The sequence below is a fragment of the Onychostruthus taczanowskii genome, unplaced genomic scaffold (assembly GCF_017590055.1).
Source record: "Onychostruthus taczanowskii isolate IOZ18803 unplaced genomic scaffold, ASM1759005v1 scaffold78, whole genome shotgun sequence".
Taxonomy (NCBI): Eukaryota; Metazoa; Chordata; class Aves; order Passeriformes; family Passeridae; genus Onychostruthus; species Onychostruthus taczanowskii.
This window is the reverse complement of record NW_024505671.1, coordinates 3,362,411-3,387,093: the sequence shown is the minus strand read 5'-3', so window position 1 is coordinate 3,387,093 and position 24,683 is coordinate 3,362,411. Positions and strand designations below refer to the sequence as shown.

General features: G+C 36.2%; 1 protein-coding gene across 1 annotated transcript in view; it reads left to right on the top strand.

Annotated features, from left to right (window-relative positions):
- FMN2 (formin 2) overlaps positions 1-24,683 on the top strand; it is a 153,488-nt gene that overhangs the window by 42,827 nt on the left and 85,978 nt on the right. The window contains exons 5-7 of the mRNA XM_041423507.1: positions 7,036-8,516; positions 9,554-9,698; positions 20,222-20,309. Coding sequence (XP_041279441.1) covers positions 7,036-8,516; positions 9,554-9,698; positions 20,222-20,309 — 1,714 coding nt within the window. The remainder of the gene's footprint in view (positions 1-7,035; positions 8,517-9,553; positions 9,699-20,221; positions 20,310-24,683) is intronic.

The window sequence follows — 24,683 nt, the reverse complement described above, 5'->3', positions numbered from 1 at the left end:
GTTACTTGATTTTGATTGACTTTTTTTAAGGTTCTTTCACTCAAAGTGATGCAGCTTTATTTCTAATATAGCTTTCACAGTTAAAGAGTTAAAGATGAGAGACTTTCAGGCCCCTGCCTTCAGCATCTTCATGGATACATTTGTGGAGGCTCTCTTTCCATTTCTTCAAACCTTTTCTGTTGTGAGTAATAGGCTCATGCTTCAGTGTATCTACAAAGATTTATTCTTACTGTGGATATTTTTTGCTGCTTATTCCCTGTTGGAAGCTTAAGACAAAAGCAACATGTGAACCTCCCATTCTGTGGTCTGGCTGAACTTGGATGAAAAGGGCAAGTACTGTGTAGAAGTATCATACTCTGAACAGTTGCTTATCAGGATGTGGCAAAGCTCATCTGAAAAATCATTACCTTTTTTGATCTCCCCTATAGAGCTTAAAGGCATTCCAAGCCCTTCAAATTTAAACAATTAATGTTCACATTTTGGCCCATAGAATCCAAATTGTTATTTCTAGCATAAAAGCTTACAATTGTTGCATATAAAGAGCACAAAAATAAGATTAGAATTAGAATTAAGTTTGCACAGTGACTGCTTTCCAGGTTGCTGGACAGTTTCAAGTGGAATTGAAAATCAGGGAAAGGTCTGGTGTGAAAAAGTTCAACACCTTTCTCTAATATGTCAATGCAGTAACATTAAAGGTATGCCAGATTTTCTGTTTTAACAGAATGAGATGAATTGTTGCCTTGGCCTGGATACACAGGAAAACTACCCAAACACTTTAGTATCATAGTTGAAATACTTTAGAAAAAACGAAGGTGTCAGAAGAAAGGAAGCAATTAATCATGTGTTAGGCATTTCAGTAAGCAATCTAATATTGAGGAGAAAATAAATCCAGACAGTTTTTATCACAACTTCTAAGTAAGTCGGTGACTTTTAAGGTACCCTTTGCTTATGGACTGCTGACAGAAGTGGCTATGTTCTAGTTATCTAGCACTAGCAGTCTCTTTGCAACATACAGCTCAGTAAATAAAAGACACCAGAAACAGGTAACATAATGTTGTACTAAAATTAATAAAGTTCAGCTTTTCTTTCAGTACCCAGTCTCATTTACCTGCTTGTTTTATGCCGGATGAGTGATAGAACATTTAAATGAATTTCTGAGCTAAATTAAGCTATGTGGATAGTAAATCCCTTTTGAAGTCTTATTTATTTCTATATTGTTTCATGCCTCCCTAATAATGAAATTTCATCTAGGCCAGGACAGAAACATTCAACATTTGAGAGGGACTTTTTGGTTGGCTTTCCATCCTGGATAGTCAGGATGTTGCTCATTGCACATGGAACATGCACAGCCTGTTTGAGAAATGCTGGAGACTGTTCTATAGCCATACACCTCTCACTGTACTTTTGTCTTGCTCACTCTTTCATACTCAAGCTACCAGGATAAAGTGAGGGTTAAGCTTCCACAAGTGTTATTTGTGAAGGTTTAAAGTAATGCTATGTAATACTACAGTAATTAAACTTGACTCCTGTGCATCTCCTAGGGTGGTCAGTGGCTCTGTGAGATTTTGTTTTACCTTGTCTTGTCTTCAGTCTATGAAAATTCTTTTGAGTTTTCTATCTTAGTAAGACCTGGGGATAACCTAAGGTTATTTTCCAACTAAGTTAAGAGTTACACCTTAAAGAGAGAAAACTCTTTCAATCTTTGATGTATCTCAAGTTGATTATTTATTTAAATGGGTAATGTAAAGAACTGAGATCTTATCCTCTGAAATATGCTTAGCTCAGGGATAAGGAATTCGAACTGTTCAGGAACAGAAACTTCAAGAATCTAAGCTCTTTTTTCCTCCGACTTCCAGCTTTCCAAGTCAGCATTTGCAATGTATGCATCTTTCTTCAAAGGTGTATGTTTCCTGTTGATTCTGTGTTAGTTTATTTGAATATTTGAATTTCAATAATCATTGATCTCTGCATGTAATGGTTTGGGGTTTTTTTGTCACACATGATAGGTGTGACAAAACCACTGCATTGATTAGACATGTCCCAGCTCTTTAGGACAGGGAGAGCTACCTAGTACATTGCCAGCCTTGTGCAGGCTGGTGTAATCCATCTGTTGCAATGTGTCACTGAGTGGGAGAGTAGCTCACACTTATTTGATAAATTTTATGATTTCAGACAGGGCAATGCACAACACTGTTTTTGCGTCAGGGCTCACTTGTTCATTGCTATACTGGGCAGCATCACTTTCTTGCGGTTGTAGGAAGAAAGACTGTTGTGAAGAAGTGTACCCCTTGTTCCCGTATGTGCAACTTCAGAATAGTAAAAGCTTCACTCAAAAAGGTTTAATCAGGTAGTCTGAGGAAGAAACTAGTACCCAATACTACTTCTGCTCCTTCAGTAATTCTCCCTGATGGTATTGGCAAGTTTGCCAACTTTTGCCTCAATTTCTACTGCTGTAAAAATAAAATGCTGCAATGAGCCTTGAGATTAAGTGAAATGTGAGAATTAAATAGATGCTATTTTGTTTGAATGCAAATCAAGTCTCCACCAGTACTTCTCATTTGCCAAATACTGTAGCACTAAAAATGCCTGTTAAATGTTGTGTCTCCTTTTCTTAAGGTTGATCTGCAGTTGCAAGAAGTAGCTTTGAAAATGAGACAGCTTTAAAGAGAGAAACCTGAATAGAGATCACATTTCTCTGACTGAATTAAATTCTTACTGTGGCTCTACTTTGTGCCATTCGGTGAGCGTGCGCGTTCAAAAACGTTTCACTTCGCGTAGAAAAGCAGCATTTATTAACAGAGCAGTTGGAAAGAGCATCCTTCCAAGCTCCTGTGCACTGCTAGTACCTCCAAGTGCTCCCAGGCACACTTACTAGAAGACATGAGGGGCCTTATTTTGTCATCTTAATTCTGTTTAACTGTATGCTTTTATTTCCTGTGTGTTCTTTTAGCTAGGTAGAAGCATAGCCTCTGATTCATGAATTGTGATGTAGAGAAACTAAAAAGTTTTTTTGCAGGAAAAAAAAAAAAAGAGAAAGCAAATATAATCCTATCATCTAAATATAAATTCCATCCAGAGAGGAAATTTCATGACTCTAAGTGACAACTGCTGAAAATTATCAAACTGCTGATGCAACTTTTTGACTTGTAATAGCATAAGGTATTAACTTCTAAAACAAAGCTATAACACACTTTTATTTTTCAAATATACCAAAATGACCAACAGGAACTGTCATTATGTTTATTTTTTTTTTTTTAAAAAAGATACTTTATGGTTGTTCATAAAGCATATAAGTGAGTGCAAGCTAAGTTATAAAGATATTGACAAGTATATTATAGAGACACACGTCTGTACATCTATAGACTAGGACTAACTTCTACAGATGTGGAGTTTTTTTCTGCCTGAAAATTTAGTTATAGAAGGCTCTATAGGTTTCAGTCACTCATCTGACAAACTAGGTTGTCAGCTCTGTAGAAGGAGGTAGCTGCACTCTGATCTTTTACTTGTTGGAAGATCCTGGACATGTTCTATCTATATAGATCAGCTTTATGCTGGACATCTGAAATGCACATGTGGAAAAGATGACAAGACTGGAATGAATTCTATGAAATGTACATGTGCAGATCCAAGTGTACAACCTTTAGCCAGCAAAGCAAATATTTCCAGATCCATGTACAAACTATCCTATCAGTGCAACCCAAAGAGATTTGTCCCAGATTGAGCATCCAACTCATTGCACATGGAACACGTACAGCCTGTTTGAGAAATGCTGGGCGCTGTTCTTTAGCCACACACCTCTGAAGTGTTTTTTCCTGCTCACTCTTTCATACTCAAGCCACCAGGATAAAGCAAGGGTTAAGCTTCCACCTTTCTTTCTTTCTTTACAGAAAGAAGACTGTTCCACAGTACTTGGGTCCTGGGTAAGAACTCTAGGCAAGACATAGTTTCCTCATATCTCTTTTAAACCCCATAGGTTTCTGCTGTGGAAATGTCCCCTGGATTGAAAATGAAGCTTCTTTTCATTATGTGTGTGTGGGTTTTTTAATCTCAGTCTTCTGGTCCTTTTCAACAGCTTTTGAACATTTTACATGTATGAAAAATTAAGTATTCTCTTGATTATTCTCTAAGGAAATTGTAGAATTTTTATTTCTGATTGGATTTATATAGTTTTGATTTTCATTCTTGTTTGATAAGCCCTTTCAAATCTAGAGGTCAGCTTTAAACTAGGACAAAGGCAAAATCCAATTAAACTGCTCTGAGGGCATCTTAAAAGTCTAAATGAAAAATACGTCTGTCTAAAATAATTACTGAAACGCATAAATACTGGGGCTGTGTTTTGTTTTGCTTTTGGTTTCCTTGTTTTTTAGACCAAATAAATTCAAGTACATCATATCCTCTGGATAAATATCTCTTCATTCACATCAAAGTCTTGTTTGTTCATACTAATGCTGTTTCTATGAAAACCTGGATATGTTGGTGATTGTTAGGTATAGGAAATCACCAGCTTCTTTGAAATGCTGTATCTTGAGGCTAGCAGAAATGCTGCTTCTTAGTTTGTGGTGAAACAGCCCCTTTAATTAATCATTTTCATTTCTTGTCTGCATTGCTAATTCATCTCAGTGCATTGCTCATTTTTAAAAAACTTTATAAAATAGTTCTACTCTTGAAAGAAATTTCATTATCTGCAGGGTAAATTGTCTTGTAGAAGAGTGGATTCTAGGTTTTTCCTGCAACTAACGTAGAATTACAGTATTCAAGAATTACTTCTTTTCTTGTTAAAAGTTGAATCTAATCTCCCAAGTAAAAGTGTTTAAAACAGTGAACTGGTCTGAGATCAGCCATTTTTAAGGCCAATCTCTTCAGAGCCATTGAATATTGTGCTTAATCCTGTGGGCAGCACTTTGTTTATGGCAGAAATTAATTTACTGTATCTTTTACAAAAGCTTTGTGGAGTGTTCTTAGAGTATAAAATGGGAGCTTAGGAGAATTACAGTCTGGGGCAACTGGATTTGATCTCATTTGAAAACTGGTGTGTGGCCTTAATAATCCTAGCACCACATTTCCTTTGATAGTGTTGCCTTTTGAAGAACTGATAGGCGTTATTGTATTTGCAGGTGACTGGTAGGGGGAGAAGAGCAGATGAAACAATATTGTATTCCTCCTTTTTAAGAAATTAAGAAATTCTTCAATAAAAGTGTTGCTGCTATGATGTATTGAATTATTAAAGGAAACTGGATGGACTGAAGCACCATGAGTAATTTGTAATGGAAATGTCTTTCTCAGCCTTTTTTTCTTCTTATTATACTGTTTGTTATTTTGTCTGTGTTAATTCCTTCACTATTCGTTTTTTCATGTTCCTTTCTTTGTTTCACATTTTTTGTCAACCTGTGGCAGGGAGACATAGTTGTAACACACAATCTTTGGTTCAAACTGCTGTTCCAGAAAATTCAAACAATCTAAGAGATTGTAAGTTTTTTTTAATAAGAGTACTTCAAAATCAAGCAATTATTGGTTTAAATGCTGTTGCTGTTTTACTTCTGGGATTGCTTTAGGACAATTAACAAATTCTAAGATAAATAAGAATTTGAAATTTTATGTCTGAAAACCAATCATATGCAGATATATTTTTAAGTATTATTGAACTTTTACGTATTATTTTATTAACAATTCTCAGCTGGAAGTTATAACTTTCTTTTCCAGAAAAAAAATTACTTTTAATGCTTGCATGTGTCAAAATATGTGAAAAATGTTTCCCTGAAACAAATCAAGGCAATTGGTATATCAAGTATTGTATGTTTATTTGAGGCTTCTCCACAAAACCTATAATTTCAATACTTAAAATATTTCCTACTAAGCAAGTCTATGGTCTCATCTGACATGCTCATGATTTGGTAAAAGGAAATAAAAAGGCACTTAAACAAGTTTTGCTGTAACCAGTTGTGAAACTTCTTGCATGACCACTTAATTCAAATAAATGCTTGAAGTGCTGGCTAATATTTTAAATTTAAAGAGAAAAAAAAAGTAATGTATGCAGCTAGAAAACAATTGATTTTTTTTTAAGATTTTTTTGTTATAAGGTCAAGTCTGTCTCCTGTTCATCAATCCTGAATAAGCACAAATGATTATTTTTGGACAAGATTACTTCTATTGGCAGGTTTGGATGAAAGCACATATCCATTATCTTTAATACAGTTTGTCACAGATATTTCTTTAAAATTGTAGGAATTAATGTGCCTTTAAGGTTAATGGTTCCTCTACTCAGTCTACAGCAAGCAGAATCAGATGCTTTAGAGAAAGAGAGAAAAATGTGAAACCTGTCAAGTACAGAATAATCACTTCAGGCAGGAATCTTTCCTATCACAGTCTGTCTCTTGGCAGAGTTATCAATTTGGGGTAGGATAAAAGTTCTCCCTTAGTTTTTTCTTAATTCTTTTCTTTCATAGTCATGCTAGCTGGAGAAAAGCATAATTACTCTGTTCTGAGATTCAGCTGTTTTCCAAAAGATAGGATTTGTATTGTTCTGCATTCCTGATCTGTGTTCTATCATTAAGGTGTATATTGAAATGCAGCAGTCAATACTATGCTGAGGCTGCTACTCATGGTGATCCCTTTAAAGAAACACTTAACATTTTTTTTCAATTAACAGAATTAAAGTAATTCTGAGCCCTCCCACCACCCTGTCTTCATATCCACGTGTAGGCAAATGCCTGCACTACTTGTGCTCAGCAGTTGGTTGTTTTCTCAGTCAGGGTATTTGCAGGGAGGGAGGGGTTGCTACGGGTTTTTCCAAGTGTAATCACAGTCTAAAATATGCTTGTACTGACAAAGGTAGTGTCATATATAAGTAAGTAATTTTCCTAAGCTGTCTTCGTCCACTTAAAATGTAGTTAGCCAAAATGATTCCTCGCTTTTTAAAGCCTTGGCATAACTAGCTTATTTCTGGACCTCTGGAATACTATTCTTGATCTAAATTTAATTTTTTTATGGTGATGAATGTTATCCTCTTTTGATATTACTACTTCTTTTCTTTGAAAGGATGCTTTTGAGGTGAAATTTGAGGAGCGTGCCAGTGTCATCCAACAACTTGAGCAAACTATTGAGGATCTGAGGACTAAAATTGCAGAACTAGAGAAACAATTTCCTGCCGCAGAGGTACAGACTGCTGGGAGGGAGCAGAAAAATGAGCACGCACATGGAGACTCTGGGGAACTCAGCAGTGTGAATCTTCAAAGGAATGAAGAGGAGACCACACCCAGGACTGTGTCACAGGCGAGATCTGTACAAACGTCACCAACAGAGGATTATTTAACACATACAATGCCTTCAGCCAGTGCACTGCCACAGCCAGCCCCACCGCCGCACTTAGAAGGGGGCAAAAGTGAAGGGCCTACTCAGAAATTGCCAGCTCTAGAACTACAGCCCACATTTTGTTCTGAAATCTCCTTGATTCTGTCGTCGAAGCTAGTCTCAGTGCCACTGGATGCAAGCCAATCAGTACCGACTATAACGCAGTCACCTCTTCCGGGACCCAAAGTTGACTTGTCCCTTGCATTTGAAGGAGAGACTGAAATGACAGTTTCCCATCAGCCTTTAAGTACTGTAGATGTGACTTGTAGTGAACATCCCCCTTCCTTGCCCCCAGAGCCTACATGTAGCATTCCCCCATCACTGCCAGTGACTGAACAGGCTGCCTCCCTGTCTGGAGCACATGGCCATTCCTTTGTTACTCCCATGTCTGTGGCAGTATTACCATTGCCACCACCTCCACCTGGCTCAGGACTCCCTTCCTCAGCTGTCTCAGCAGTGACAGGCCTGGACCACTCTTTCCCAGGTGCCACAATGTCACCCCTCCCTCCTCCTCCACATTTGCCAAGTGGGGAGATACCAACGCTGCCTCCAGCTCCTCTCCTTCCATGTCCTGGATTCCCTCCACCACCTCCACCACCACCTTTGCCTGGAGCAGGAGTCTCATCTCCTCTTCCTGCTTGGGGTATCCCACCTCCCCCTCCACCAGCACCGCCTTTACCTGGAGCTGGTGTGCCTCCTCCACCTCCTCCTCTGCCCGGCCTGGGATTGCCACCCCCAGCACCACGGCTTCCTGGAGCAGGACTGCCACCACCTCCCCCACCTCTGCCTGGAGGGGGCATTCCACCACCTCCTCCTCCACCACCTCTGCCTGGTGCAGGTGTACCCCCTCCACCACCTCTGCCTGGTGTAGCTGTGCCCCCTCCACCACCTCTGCCTGGTGCTGGTGTCCCTCCACCCCCTCCTTTGCCTGGATTGGGCATGCCTCCTCCGGCCCCACCACCATTGCCTGGAAGTGCACCACCCCTTCCAGCATCAGTCCAGGGCAGCAGCTACCCAGCAGTCCCACAGGGCTTTCTTCCTCCTCCATTACCATCTGGTTTATTTGCAATGGGGATGAATCAGGAGAAAGGAAGCAGTAAACACGTAATAGAGCCTTCTCGGCCAATGAAGCCTCTTTACTGGACAAGAATTCAGCTCCACAGTAAAAGGTAAGTCATAGAGATACGTACAGTGGTGGTTTTGCTTTGGCTCTCTTGATAGTATTGTTCATCATTAGCAAAAGTCTTTCCTGCTAGGTAGGTCTCTGAGAGAACATCAGTGCAAGCAGGATTTTAAGTGTAGCTAGATATGTAAATAGGGTGCGCATTTTCTTTAAAGCACGCAAAAGTTATTTGCACATGGAAGCTCTCTTATGTGTTTTCAGTGTCCTTTGGGGCTACATATCACATGTGGATAAGAGATCTGGGGATGATGGTGTGCCACCAAGTGTTCTGTGAAATGTTTTTCAAACTGTATTTGTGTTTTCCCTCAAATTTCAAGGTAGCATTGATCTCTCTCTGGAGCATCTTGCAAGTTTTGGTAGTGTCTTCCTTCTAGATGAATCTATGCTGAACACATTCTATCCTTCTCTTTCCTTTCTTCATTGACCTTGAAATACTTTTTGTTACATCTTGTACACTCAACAGATTCAAATTCAATCTGCAATTTATTTGCATAAAGCGATTCTGATAGCCCTCACTTTGACATGACTTGGTTTCAGTTGTTGTTGATGTTTTTGGGGTTTTTGTAAAAGATCGTTGCTGGTCATGAAAAATAAAACTTTCCTTATAAGAATTTTCCTTATATCTCTGAGTAGTAATTATAAAACCCATCTGCTGTTATTTAATAATGAATTTATTCTTTCTTCTCAAGTTCTTGTCACTGTTGCCCAGGTGTCAGTAAATAACTGTCTATTTCTACTTCTCTTCCTGTCCAGGTCTGTACATTTTATAGCCTATATGCAGCCTATTTTTATTCCTAGGCATGTAGAGTGGGTGAACATAAATAAGCCTGACCGTATCACACATGAAAAAAGAAGAAAACCCAGAAGTATGAGGAAGAATCAACAGTAGTTTTTATCAAAATGCTGCTAGTAGAATTTAGGCAACAACTTATAAATTGCTGCTATTTTATTTTTTTTAATTCCTCCATTTATGACCTTATTTAGTTTGACATTGCCCTACATAGGTCTTTTGCTTAACTTTAGAGATTCTAGTGCTTCACTTGTGTGGGAAAAAATTGAAGAGCCTTCCATAGATTATCATGAGTTTGAAGAACTGTTTTCTAAAACAGCTGTTAAAGAGAGGAAGAAACCCATTTCGGACACCATTACAAAAACAAAGACCAAACAAGTGAGTACTCATTTAATATCAGATCTTTTCTAGGTTGTTTTTTACATAAAGACAGATTTTTGCATGCAGCTGAGATGAATTATGTCTGGTGTGGAATTGTTACCATATATAAATACACACTATAGAAAAATAAGAGAAGGAGAGAATGTAGGATGTATTTCAAAGCTGTACATATTAAAGGCTGAAGATTTCTTTTTTCATAAATTACTTTTCAAGTATGTATTTTCTTTAAAATATCTTTGCTTTATCCACTTTAACAAAAATAATACTAAAATAATTAGGTGCATATATGATGCTTTGAAATTGACTGCAGATGTGCAAGGAGTAGTATATATATTATTCTGATTAATTTTATACATTAAATAATGAGTTGCATATGAAGTACCATGACTTCAGAGAAGAATTATGCTTCAGAATCTAATTCCTAGTGTTATACCAATCAGAATGGTTTTAGGTTTGTGTTGTGTTTATGTATATAAGGAATATGAAGTTTATATAGACAATAAATGACAAGCACAGCTGGGAAAAATCCAACATTAATCAAACCGGTTTCTTGAGACAGAATGGTGTTCAATATAATAAAAATGGGAAGAATACTTTAAAATGTAGGTGTTTAAACCCCAGAGTAAAAGAATTTAATCTGAATGTTTACATGACTATTTGGCTGTAATCTTCTTGGTGTCTGTGTAAAAATCAAAATTGTGGGGTATGCTAAGTAATTTTCAATTAAACTTTCAGGTCAGAGAGGGGGATGGTCTTCTGTGGGTTCCTAAAAAGCCATTAAAGTTCTTGTTTTATCTTGGTTTTGTGTTCCTGTACTCAATTCAAAGCTAGGTAGATCTTTCCATTATCTTTTGACGTGCAGCTTAGTGCTCTACAAGACTTCATTCCAACATGGGATACCAAGTGGTATTCTTTAAAATCTCTATTCACTAAACCTTATATCTGAATACGACCTATTAGTTCTCCACCTCTTAATTCTGGAGATCTTGCCCCCATAGACACATTTTGGTCAGGTGCTTTACTGTGCTGACAACTTGCAGCAGGCAGTAGAACTGGTAATGAAGGTAGGATGATTATCCCAAAGTGTTGGATAAAACAGATGGATGGAAGGAAGGAAGGAAGGAAGGAAAGAATAGTGCAAACACACCTACCACTGTGCTGCACTAGGTTGTACTAAGTGATGGAAGGAAATGTAAGATTCCATTGCTATCTTGCTGTCCTGCAGTAAATCTCCAAAGTGCAAGACCTTTGCTTCTCTTTCCTCTTTCTAGAAAAAGCTGTTTTTTAATGGTTATTCTTAGCTTAACTACTATCATAATTAAGTAAAAAAAGGAGTGCAAAAGTTATGCTGTGTGTCCCTGAAAATTTTGTAAGATTTGGTGATGAAAATCTCCCAACAGAGTGGAAATCATAGCTGTTTACTTCTGTAACATAAAAAGAGCTTCAAGACAGAGAGTGATTATGAATAAACATTAGATGTGGATTCTAATACTAAATATTTATTTTTCTTGCAATGTCATAAATTTAGATCTGTTGTCAGTAACTTAAAAAAAATGCAATGAAAGCTAAATTAAAATGACTGTTCTTAACTTCTTTGAAAAGACCAAGTTTTTTCTGACAGAAATTTCCACACAAGTTTAAGGCAATCAAGTAGTTACTGTCGCCTAGGACAAACATTCCTGTGAGCCACCTTAATTCACAGAGATAATTCTGTTTCTCTTCCTCTGGTAATCAAACAAATGTACTGCTCTCAAAACCAGAAAGAAACTGTCTAATAGAGAAGTCTGGCTTGTTGAATTGTATCTGGGGAGGAAAGATTGACTAAACAGATAAACAGGCTTTCATTAGAACTATGGTTAGAGCTATCATTTATTGCAGATGTCAAGTTAAATACTCATGTGTGAGAATCCAATTAGGGCTTTTCAGAGTATTGCCATAACACAACTGAAATAGAACACCTTCACAAATATATTCCACGTACGCAATCTCAGCAGTTTGGAATGCAGGACATTATTTTAGAATTCTCTTTATAGTGCAGTAAACACTTGGATAATGAAGTCTATCCATGTTTAGGAGAAGAAACAGTTACTTGGGGAAAGCATGGCTGTAATTCCACAAGTATGGTTTTTACAGGGAGCACCAAATGCTGTTTAAGTGCTTACTGACTTACATGGCTTCTATGATAGTTACGGGTGTTGTAAAGATCTTACAAATAGTGTTTCTGTAGTGATTTTTACAGGGACATGTTATGCAAAGCAGATGTGTTTTGTCACCTGTTGAACTATGAAGAAGCACTGTACAGAACAGAATCAGGACTCTCACTCTGCTGCTTTTCCAAAAAGTTCTTGTCTGGCAAATGTTTTTCTTCCTTGGGTTGATGTGCAGGGTCTGCTGAGTGAATGTATTGCTTAGATGGATTGGATGTAAAGCACTGGCTACACTGGAAATAGTAGTAATGAAAAAACATACAGATAACATTCAAATGTATAAAGTATTTGGTACTCTGTATAAACATATGAATTTAATAAAACTGGTTTTATTGCAAGCTGAAATAAAAATGTATTTTTGCACATGTCAGGAGGGAGAATTCTAGCTAATCTGTAGAAAGATTTGATAGTTTTGGGATGTTTTAGTGGGTGAAAGATTAATGACTTTGAAGTACACTGCTGTTCTGCACACAGGGCTTTCATTGTCTAAGCCAGAGAGTGTATGCTTGTTTGTTGTATATGTACATAGCTATGAACTATATAATTATTTCTGAATAGTGAGTACTTTTTAAGTGGCAAAATTATTCTTATTGCTCTGGGTTGATTGGGGGTTTTTTTTGCTAATGAATGAGTCAATTTCACCCTACCCAACTATTGGTTGTAATTTTTTTTTCTCAGCATGATCATCTGCAAGTAATACAATATAAATCTATAAAGTTTTAAAAAAATCAATATTATACGTAGCATTGAATGAAGGCTTCACTAAAATCCATTCCAGAACATGAAAGAAAAAGAAAGAATGAAGTGTTATTATTTATTTGTGAATGCAGCTGATTTTACTCTTACCACCTCTTATTTGGTACTATGGCACAAACTATGATTTATTTTGCTCTGTTAATGCATATATATCAAATTCTCAGCTGCTGTAAATGTGTGCAGGCTCACTTAACGGGAATGCCTACTAAATCTTCAAAGAAAGTCCTTTATAGGCTATATTGTAGGTGGGGCTGCCATTACTACCTATTAAAGTGGTCTGACTTTCATTAGAAGTCCCTGTTATAACGTTACCAAAATTTAGCTCTTTAGACTGCAAGTTTTGTTGGGTTGGGGTTTTCCCCCAGTTTGTGTCTCCTTCATTTTGCCAATGTTAAGAAAGGAAACAAGGTCTGCTTTTGCTTATGTCCACATAGTTTCCTAGACTTGAATTATGGAGAAATTTTACAACATGTATATTTTTAGCTGTATAAAGGGTGTCTTGAATTTTGACGCTCTACAGGTTATAGGATTGTTCCTGTTGCTTAGGAGGGACTTCAGGTATAATCCTGAAGATTTTTCTTTGACTTTTTACTGGTAGTTTGGAAAACAGGAGCCAAGAAGAGGGAGAAAAAGGAAGATGAAGAAAAGTAACTGGGGAAGGAGTGAGTAACTGGGGAGATCTGACAGTTGAAAATAGAGAGCATATTAGCTGTGAATTCTGTGTCACCTCTTATTCTGTGCAAAGCAATTTCACTCAGAAACTTTTTGTGAAACTGGGGTGTTTTTGATATGGGTGATCCTTTAAACAAAACTGTCAATCTCATCAAACCTGTGATGTTTGATCCAAGCAGAGGGTAAAACTCACTCTTGTGTCTTGTTCAGATGTGCCATGTAGTTACAATAGAAGTTTGGATTATGTGGCTGGGCAGCCTTTTTCACAGAAGCCTTTCCATTGCTCGTGTCATCTGCGTGAAATGAGCACAGTCCATAATGATTACTTATTAAATTAAGCTGTTACCTGTGTCAGAAATTGCTTTATAGAAGTTGTTGAAGCATTTATAACACAAGTAATTAGTAAAGGAGGAAGAAAATAGTCTTATGATTAAGGCTTATGAAAATGGTCTCATGATAATTCTCATATTGATTCTCAATATTAAGAATATACTTGCATGGCAAATATTGGCCAGTGTATATTGAATGAGTTTGGTGAAAAAGTGGTACATAATCAGAAAACCTTGGTATCAGTCAGCATAATAAGGATATAGAATGGACTGAGCTGACTTGCATAGGTTACTTCCTTCCCTAACTTTTGAACAGTTATTTCAGAAACTTTACTGCTAGCCCTCTAACTGTACTTTTGGAAAATGTTATTGAAGTAACTGCAGTGAACTATTCAATCACAGACCATGTGCTTATAATCTATCACGTAAATGAAAAAAATGTTAAAGATTTTCTCATGTGGAAAGTCCACTATGAATCTTTTGACATTAATATTTTAAACACTGTTTCCACCCCAGAATATAAATAGTAGATTGCTGAAATTTCATTTGGTTTCAAAAGCCTTAGGTGCATAAATGATGTACCAATGAAATAGTTTAGATTATGATTTCAGGATATTTGAATTTTAAGTTGGACATAAAGAAGGAAGAGAATACTTCTGGAAATAAAATGCCACTCCAGTCCTTAGAGTTAGAATGTGGTTCTTGTTTTTTAGTAAGGGACATTTTACTATTGCTCAGCCTCCTGTTGAGGAATGCAATGCTTATCCAACTTAACTAATTTTTAACTGAATTTAAGCACTCTAAGTATTTTTCTCACCTAATGTCATCAATTGTGAATATTTACTGGGGTAACATTCTCTTAGTAAAAGATTACTCCTACAGTAATATTTTTATGATGTTAATTTCAAACAGTGCTATTTTAGTGCTAAAACTGCACAAAAGGACATTAATTGTTTCTCATCCATATTGGTAAAAGCTTTGTTTATGAAATAATACAAGAGGCTAATAGAGAAAATGTACAAAAAGTAAATATTATGTTTCATCGCTACCCTCAAGCATAAAGTTTCAGATATGGCTGCTTGACTTCGCCAATTTGCATAACATGTCAACAACTTACATGTAAAACTATATGAGAAAGATATAGATTATGAAATTCTTCAGTGAGTAAAGAAACTAGCTCGTTTCCAGAGGGGATTTTCCATTTTGGTTAGGATGGGAGACAGAGAGATGCTGAAAATTAGGCTTTGTTATTGATGTTTTGTGAGTTCAGCTAAATCATTACGTGCCATCAGCATGGATATATTGTTAGACAGCTGAGACCAGGTGTTGGTTTTGGGGGGTTAGGGGTATTTTGTAGATATTAAGGAAAATTTTTGATCTCCTATTACACCAAAGTGACCACACTACTTGAAGTAGTCCCCGTTTCCACTCTCACAGTTGCCATTACTAGCCAGAATTTACTTCTGAATTTACCTTTAAAATGAGGCAAACAAAAGATGAACTAAAATGCACAACACACATAAAAATCCCCCACCTGTAAGAGTATGTTATTCTGTTATAACTATAAGAAGGATATACATGGGAAAGATATGATGGGTCCACTTCTGTGATTGCCCGTTTTACACTTGGAATACTTGAATCTGCAGAAAAGACTTGTTGTCATGATGCCTGGTGAGAAGGTGACTGCATTACTGCCCTGATCCTGTCCCTTAACGTTTGATTTGGAACTTTGTTTCTGCCTCTTCCCTGCCACATGTATGAGTGATAGGTCTTGGTAAAGCGGGGTTTCCTAGATGTGACTTTGTGTTATGTACAGCAGTTTTTCTTAACCAGTGAGAACTTTGGGGTAATTTTTCTAAATGCTCAAAATCAGAAATAGAAAGCAAGAATCATTGAAAAATTCCATGCATTAACTAAATATTATTCTGGGGAAAAGGAATCTTCATAATTTTTGCTTCGGGGTTCTTACCAAACATCTGTCTTGCATTACCTTTCACTATATATCTCTGACTGTTTTTGCTTGTGTTAAAGAATCAGGAACAAATTTGGTGCGTAGTTTGTTAGTGCTCAACAATGAGGACCACTCAAGAATCAGAAAGTTTGTCCTAGACTTCAGGCTGCAGATAATATCTCTATCTTCCTTTTTATTTATTTTTTTAAAAATTTGTTTAAAGCAGAGTTCCAGAATCCAGACTAAAAAGGAGCTGTGTATTGTGTCTGAAGCTTTAGATCTTGCAGAGATTGGATTTATCGAACTTTTGTTGTTCTGCCTTTAAATGGCGTCACTTGTCTGTAGCCTGTAGGCCTACACTATGCAGCTGATTTATTTTATTGTTTTACTTTCAAATGTGGGAATTGCTTTAGGCATTTATGCTAATATTCATATTTTCTGAATTAGTGTTTTATTGTTACATCCATTCTATTGGAGGAAACTCTAGTATTCATGCAATTGACTGAAATGGGAATGAACAGCATAATAGAGATTAGTATAAAAGTTGACATAAACCCTACATTTTAAATAAAACCAGGGAAAGTTGGTAGCTGGTATGTGAAACTGCTTTATCTATTCCTGTTCTGCACCCATTCACCTGACAGTCATGCTCTTTGTCACCCTTTTGATATCATCATCGTTCAGAATTTTGGCAGCAAAGATAACTTATTCTTCATGTGGACAGTGTTTTTTTTTTGTTTTGTTTTGCTTCTAATCACTGTCAAGATGTGGCACTCAGCAACTAATTATTCTCCTGTCTATCACCTCACTTTCAGAAAAAAGCAGCTTCTTTTTCCTGCTGACTTTTATGCCAGGACTTCAAAGGATCTACTAGGTCACTAAGTCTGGTCCTGCCCCCTGGACAGGAATCATGTTCTAGCCTGCATGACAGCATACTTAATTTATTTGCTTATTTTTTCCCTAGTGTTGATCCCCTTATTGTATTTGTAAGCCTGATCTTAGTAGCTCTCTGAGCTTTAGAATTCTGATGGAAGATAGAAACTCTGATTTCACAATTTGAAGAAAATATAATAGCACATGGGTGAAGAATTAGATGTGGGATATTCCCAAGATCAGACTCCAACCCATCCATGTTCTTTGGGCCTCTAAGAGGGATCAGTGTACTTCTGCTTCCTTTGAAAGGTCAAGTTGGTTCTTGGTAGGTTCACACCTGAATGCAGTTGTAAATTTTTTTTTTTTTTTTTTTTTTTTTTTGAAACCAAAAAATTTTTTTTTTTTTTTTTTTTTTTTTTTGTGGAAGACCACAAAGCTATTTTACTCTTGATTTTCTTCTTTTGTTTTGTTTTACTCCTTAATAACACAGTATCCTATGTTAGTATCCATCAATTCCATTTCTACTCCATTTTTGCAGAATGTGAAGGACATAAAACGCACTAGCTTACTTCTGATGAGCTCTTGCCATTTTGTGTGACTATTGTTTCCTGACAGCACTTTTGAGATTAGTTTGCATTTGATTTTTAATTCACTTTATTTGTCAGCTTTGGGATAGTTTTCTAGTTCAAAATAGAGGCAACAAAGGACTCCCACTGTATGCTGGCACCAGCAAGTTAGTTATGCTATTAATACAAGATATTTTGGAGTTAAGTGATAACAATAGGAACTGAAAGCAACAGTTCCCCCAACATCTTCTTTACCAAATTCAGTCTTTTCAATGTTTTTGGAATACACAACTTTAGGGGAAGTTTTTGAACTTTTTTCATGTAACATACTATATTGTTTCTTGTGTTGCTTTGCCTTTCCTGCAAGTATGTTTTGGTAGCAACATCAGTTGAAGAAATTCTGTTATTTTCGAAATTTTGTACACACTTTTTTTTTTTTTTTGATAGAATGGAAAATACTTGTTTGGTTCTATTACAGATTGGAACTTAATTGATAGAAAGATTTGATCTATACCTTGCTACCCAAGATCTACTTTATTTTGTAATCCTTTTGTAGCTGCAAAGAAATAAATCAATAACAGCTTCTCTTTACAAGAAGAAAATCTCATATTGACACAGCTTTAACTCAGTTCCAGGCTTGAATTAAATTTTGTTCCATTAAAAAATACTTAGAATGATTATAGCCTATTAGAAGACTACTGCAGGTTATCCTAATTGTATTTTTCTCAATTACATTAGTTTTACATTTGAATTCCAAAGAAATCTGACCATCGTATCCTAGTTTTAAATTCCAAATAGTATATTAAATGGATTAAAAAGTTACACAGGAATTTCTTGGTAATTTTTGATAGGTGATGTGAGTAGCCATGCCTTGAATTTAGATCTTTAACCTTGTGAACATCAGTTATGATATACTTGTTTTCCAATGTTAAAATTTTCTGTTCATGAGCAGTATTTTTGCTGTTGAGACATCCCACCCCAAAAGGGAAAGGAACACACAAGTTTGTAGATGCTCATGGTGAAAAAGGAATGACAAAAGTCAGAAGGTCTGTAAAAGCTTACAGAGTTTTATTACCAAATTATACACTAGTCATGGAAATTGATACGCTATTCCCTTATATTCTAGTATAAGCACACAGTGGTGGGCTTTGAATAAAGAGGCAGAGTGAGTGAGACAAACTAGAGAGAGGGAGGGAGAAAGATCACCCGTCCTTGCCCCAGTGTCGATCCAGCTAATGGGATGTCCAGAGTCCTGGAGCATGTATACCTGAGCTTCATGGGGGTACTTATTATAGATATGATTTCCCTGCCCTGGAGATAAGTTTCTTGCTTTCTATGCAAACCAGTTATCCTGCACAGTTCATTCCTGTAGACCTTTCTGGAATTGGGTTGGAGGGTTTTGGGGGTTCTCTGGTGTCTTGATCCCCCTCTACTGGGTTGGCTTTTGGTCAGCAATCCTTTTTCCTGACCTCATTCCTGCACGTGCACTGTACCATGTTGTGCTTATCTCCAGGAGCTAGAACAAGGATTTCTGTCCCAAAAAAAATTGCTGCCCTGCCCCTGTAAGGCCCCCTTCTTCAGCCACATCCTGTTACTTCTCACAGCATGTTATTACCAAGGATCCTCGGTTGGCAGCACAGTGATCTGGCTGTTCATGTTTGAGACACAGACATTAGTCCCTCATCTTCAGGGCTTCTACAGCTGTATTTTCACTCCACTGCAGCTAGTTTGGCATCTGTGAGAAAAGGGGGATAAAATATCTTCATAATCAATGGTTATGAAGATTTAAGAAGGGAAAAAAAATAAAATTAAACAGTTGGCCAGCCAACCACATCCTCAGAAAACCTACACTGTAAGTACAGTGAGTTTCTCAAGTTTCCTTTCCGAAGTAGTTCCAATGGCAGAGTTCAGGGTCAGGTTTTTCCTTCTCTTCTGCTGTTCAAACGTCAGTGTACAGACCTGTATCTGAAAATATAAGTGAATCAAATTTGGCAATGAATCAGTGAATCACAGGGCAAACATCTTCTGAGTACATTTTTGAGCTTTTAAGATGTGAATTGGATCATTAAATTCTTTACTCTGGCTAACCTAATTCTACTTTTTCTAATCTCCTTTCTGCTAATTAATTTTTAAATAATTTTGCCAGTGTGGCCTGTAGATGATACAGCCTCCTGGTGCTACAACAGTAGCACTGCAACTTTAAAAATATGTATATGCTTCCTGACATGAACAGTTTTAATTATCTGGGTTTTTTTTCCTCCAAGTGACTCACAAAGGTTTTCCTCAGTGTGATTAGTACAGTGTAAAACTCAGCAACCTATGTAGAGTAAATATTAACCTCTTTCTTCTATGCAATATTTGAATCCTGGAATTGAAAATTATTTTATCTAGAATTACGTCATTTTACAGATACAGAGAGTCCTTTTCTGGCATTACTTGTTTCTCCTAACAATGATATAAAATTTACATCAAGTTTAATTCAAACAATTTAGAGTCCTTTGTAACATAGTCTGTGAATTACATGCTGCTCTTATGCTTGCAAAACCAACACGTATGAAAGTCTATTTAGTCACTGATTTTAACCCCCTAAAGCAAGACACTTTGATGGCTTCATTTTGTTTTTTATTTTTTTCTATTTTGAAAACAAAAAAAAGCTTTATGACCTTTTATAATTCTTAAAGTGATCAAAGAAAACCCCAATGTGTACGTGGTTATTTTCATTTTAAAATAAAATTCATATTGGCGCCTACTACGTCAAACATTCAAATAAAATACAAATTCTCACAGTTTTAACCTACATCAAAGATGGAAATCATTGTGTGGTTTTGGAAACCAAAGCAATTCCAAGATAGACACAGTTGGAATTTTTTTTATTTGACAGTGTGTTTCATACACTTGGTAACATCAGTGTGAAGTAGAGTGTACTTTCTAATGAAGAAGGAAGACTAGGGGAACATTTTGGAATTAAATTCAACTAGGTGATAAAGTTACATACACTTGTAATGGGTTTATACAGCAGAAGCAAACTTTAAGAATAATAAATTTGCTCATTTTTGGATATGTATATAGACTACAAAGAACTATTTTTTGAATATGTTGTTAGTAATGCAAAATATCTTGTATATTATCCTGCATAATATAATAATACTTGTATTTCTTTTGGCAGGTTGTCAAGTTGTTAAGTAACAAAAGATCTCAAGCTGTTGGAATATTAATGTCTAGTCTTCATTTAGACATGAAGGACATTCAGCATGGTAAGTGAAATAAGTATTGATTATCCTCAGATCACATAATTATCTGGAAATGCTAAATATTTACATCTTTGTATATATAAAATTAATATGAGGCCTTTTTTACACTATTTTTTCTGAAAATAGCTTGCTCTGGCACCTTTCAGCACCAGCTGTATAAGTGGTATATAATATAGACACTTTGATTTTTGGTCTTTTTGAGGAAGAAAGAAAGTGTTGTTTATTTTAATTCAGATAACCTTGGGACATATCCAGAAAAGTTAATTATAGTGTTTAATTTATTTGTTTTATAAAATAGTTCCTATATTTGGGTTAGCACAAACTGTGGTGTTCTTTCATCTTCAACAGCATTTTTCACAAAGCGAGATTTTCTAGGGGAGTGTAATACTTTTCACATTTATGCTAAGAGACAGTAGTGCAAAAAGGTGAAAAGTGGAATTGCATTTATATTCAGAGCATCCCTTATGTTTCCCAAAGGCTTTGGATAGATTTGAAGCAGATTGAATTATCCTGTGAAGTGCCAGCCTATCTATTAAATAAATGTGGTTTCAAGTATAACACAGACTTCATAAATCACAAAAACATCTTGTGAACTTTCTAGGCTACATATTTACGGCCATGCATTCAGTTCACTATGATTTGCTTATTTTGCGAAATTATTCATAAATAGAACAAATTTGAGAGCACTCTGTCAGCTAGTGAGTAACTCGTAATCACAGTTTTAAGGTTTTATTAAACTGTTTTGATGGTTACTAGACTTCCTCAAGCTGAAGCACTTAAGATGGTAGTCATAGAGCAAGGCGCCAGTGCTGGCGCCAAGAAGTACTTGGTATTTCCAAAGCTGGCAGATGTAGTTCAGTTAAGTCATAGAGCAAAATCTGAAAACAATGATATGGTCCTTTCCTTCAGTCAAATATTCAACTTGGTTTCAGTTAATAATGAGAACCTTATGAAAAAAGGAGTCCGCCTAACATCTGTGTCTGTGGTAAAGCCAACACAAGTTCATTGAAAATTTGCTTGCTTAACATGCAACACTAACAATAACATGGCATGAATGTCAGTAGTTGAAGGGGTCAAACAATATTATTCTTAACCTTTATCCTATTACGATATTAAGCACACATGATCATCTAAGAACTGTGCGCAGATTTTGTATATTCCTCTTTCAATAGCTGTTTTCTAAAACCAAGTCTTTGCAAAAGGGAATTTAATAGTTCTTTTATTCCCTTGCTGTGCAGAAGTGATTAAACAAACACAAACTTTTTTATGGTGGGGGATTTTGTGAAAATGGTTGGTGCTAGAAGTCCTTTATTTTTTTTCTTTTTCCTTTTTTTTAAGAACATAAAATAGGCATGGAGAAAATGTGGCGATGAGCAGGAAATATTTGCATGGTGGGGGCAAGGAAAATAGAGATATTGCCCAGAAGTATTTCTGGCATGAGTCACTCCATGCAGAGGTCTCTGAGTGATCTAACCATACAGCCCATGTAGAAATTATAGAATCAAAACCCCAAGTATGCAGATTTACCTTTATGTATGCAACATTGTTAATTCTTTACTTAAAATAAAGGTTTTACATATTTTTGAGTGGTATAACATTTAGGATTTTCTGCTGCAATTTGAGCATACTAACAAAAATTCAAATAATGATTGAGTGCCTGCACTAACAAAAATAGTCAGTTGATGTATTTGCATCTTTAATATTTAAGTTGTATGACAATGTTTACAGTAAAAAATGTGATCACTGTTTTTTATCCCCTAGCCCAGGGGTAGGCCTCTTAGTAGTGGTGTTGAGGTTTTTCCATGTTTGATGTACACTGACATATAAATTTACACATGTCTCAGTACAGTACAAGCAATTGTTTTTCATAAATAAGGAATGCAGTCAAATGAAACTTTCCCCCACCCTCCTCCTGACAATTTCTAGTACCAGGTAACTTATAGCTTTCTTGTAAATATTCCCTATATCAAACATAAAGCATATTTTTAGGATGCAGTGTTTATGGAAATCGCAGAAAAGTTTTTGTTTGTTTGTTTTTGGGTTTTTTTACTGGCCTCAGAAAGGCACCCAGAAGGAGAGAAAAACTTTCACTGCTGAGTGTGTTTCTTGTTTTGCATGCTACTTACTGTGTTGTATTTTTCTGGTGCCTTTGAAAAATTTTGAAGGTCTACATGAACAGAAAGGAAAACAATTATGCTGGGTAATAAACCACCTAATAAATTTAGGATTTTAAGTTTTAAATCAGATTGTGTTTAGATGAAGACTTTAAAATAGCTTGAGACCTGGTGAAATGTTGTATTTCATGTCTTAAATTTTTGTTCTTTGGTTGATGTTTTTTGGTGTAGTTTTATTTGCTTTTTAAGATACAAAATACAGATGAAATATTGTCTGTAAGAATATTGTCTGCATGTCTGATCAGATGTGACATTTAATAGAAGATCTCAGTATATTGCAATACATCTTAAATAGTTTTCTTTTATTATATGGTTGTTAAGTGTCTGCTTGCAGAATTGCATTTGTCTGCTTCCAGCTTTGGAAATAGATTTAGTAAGACAAATGCCCAGAACCTGTCTGCTTTTAAAATATTTTTACAGTGTGGACGTATTAGTTGTAATAATCAGAGCACATTTGTTCTGTACTCCAGTGTGTCTTTTTAGTAGTGCTTCAAAGTTTGCTCGGTTAATTTTTGCTGTTGTGGGGATTTTTTTAGTAGATTCTAATTCCTAACAGAACTCCATCTATTTTATGCAGGCAAGGCTAGAACTGTAAGAAATTTTGGTCTCTTTAGCTGCAGTGCCCTTTCTCTGTTATTAGTACAAAAACGAGTACTACTCGTGGTTTCTCTAATTTCACGCAAGGTCTTACTGATGCCTGGGGTTTTTTGCAATCATCTATCAACTATGCAAAACACTTTATCCAGGCATTTTGCTTGCTTTTGTATTTTCACTACACCACAAATATCCTTTATCCAGCATTATGTTCCCACTGGAAATATTGCTGTATTTGGCTGCATGATATGGCCAACACTTGAGAAATGCCAAACAAGCAATTCTTACCTCTTTTTCCTTTATAGTTCAGATTTTCTTCCTAGAGAAAAGACTTGGGGTTTAACCTTAACATTTTGGGGAGGGGAGGGGCATTTCTCAACATTTCAGAGATGCAAAGTGTTCTCAGATTAGGGCACAAGATTCTGGTCTAACTGTATAGAGTAACCTATGATGATCACACTATACATAAAAATATAATTACACGTTAAGCCTGTGTCTTGTAAATAAGGTATCTTTGTTCAAGTTGTCTGTCAGCACTTGAAATATAGCAAGTGTTTGACGTTGTAGCCATGGTGCAGATAAAAAGTTTGTCAGTGCCTTCCCCAGTCCCCTTACTTATAAAGAAACAGTGGATCTTCCTCTGTGTTTATAACTAGTAATAAGTGCAGTAAGAATAGCAAAAAGTTCTGTATGTGTATAAAAATAGAAGGAAAGAATTAAACTAAAGATGTCAGCCAGGAAAAAAGGCAAATTTGGTATTTTGTGCACCTAAATATTAAATTTATTACACAGTGAAATTTTAATCTAGTATTTATTACATGTATGGAAATTATTCCTTGGCACATGAAAATTGTCTTAGTTCTAAGCATGCCTTGTAAATGTTGAAAGCAAAAGCTTCTCAAAAATGGCATACGCAGTTCTTTGTCTTTTGAAGTTGTCTGTTATCTTTTCCAATTGATTAAGTTTCTCTCAACAAGGTTTGTCACTCCAGGGACTGTGTTGCTACAATACTCCTAACTATTTTTCTGTAAAAGTTTACGTAGCAACTTGTGGTTGCCCTGGCTCTTTTGGAAGTAGTTTGGAGATTTATGCCTCTGAATTTTGGATGACTTTTCATTTTCTTCATTTAATAAGTCATTTTTCCCCTCTCTCTGAGACAGTGGTAGTCTGCAGAATTTGATGGAACTACCTGTCCCACTCTGATATCTGCAGGGGGGAACAGAAAGGGAAGGCCAAGACACTGCCTATTAGAGGCCTCAAAAAAGAATGAGTTAGGAAAAATAATTACAGAAAGAGCAGGAAGATTCACCTAACAGCTGGTAAAAACCAACCCTGGACTTGAGCTTATTTTACTGGAAGATGTATCTGCAGCAGAGTTTGTTCTGCTAACAGCAGTACAACTTTGAACAACAAACATATCTTCTGCCCTGAATTCAAGACAGATGTGCAGGAAGTGAACATACTTTAAATGTTAGGAAGAAAAAGAAATGTTTATTCTTAGTATTTGACTATTAGTGACAAAAGAACAAGAGAAAATCTTGGGTTTGTTTTCTTACTTGACCACTCACACTGACATGTAGAAATGATGAGCAAGGAGAGACTTTGTCAG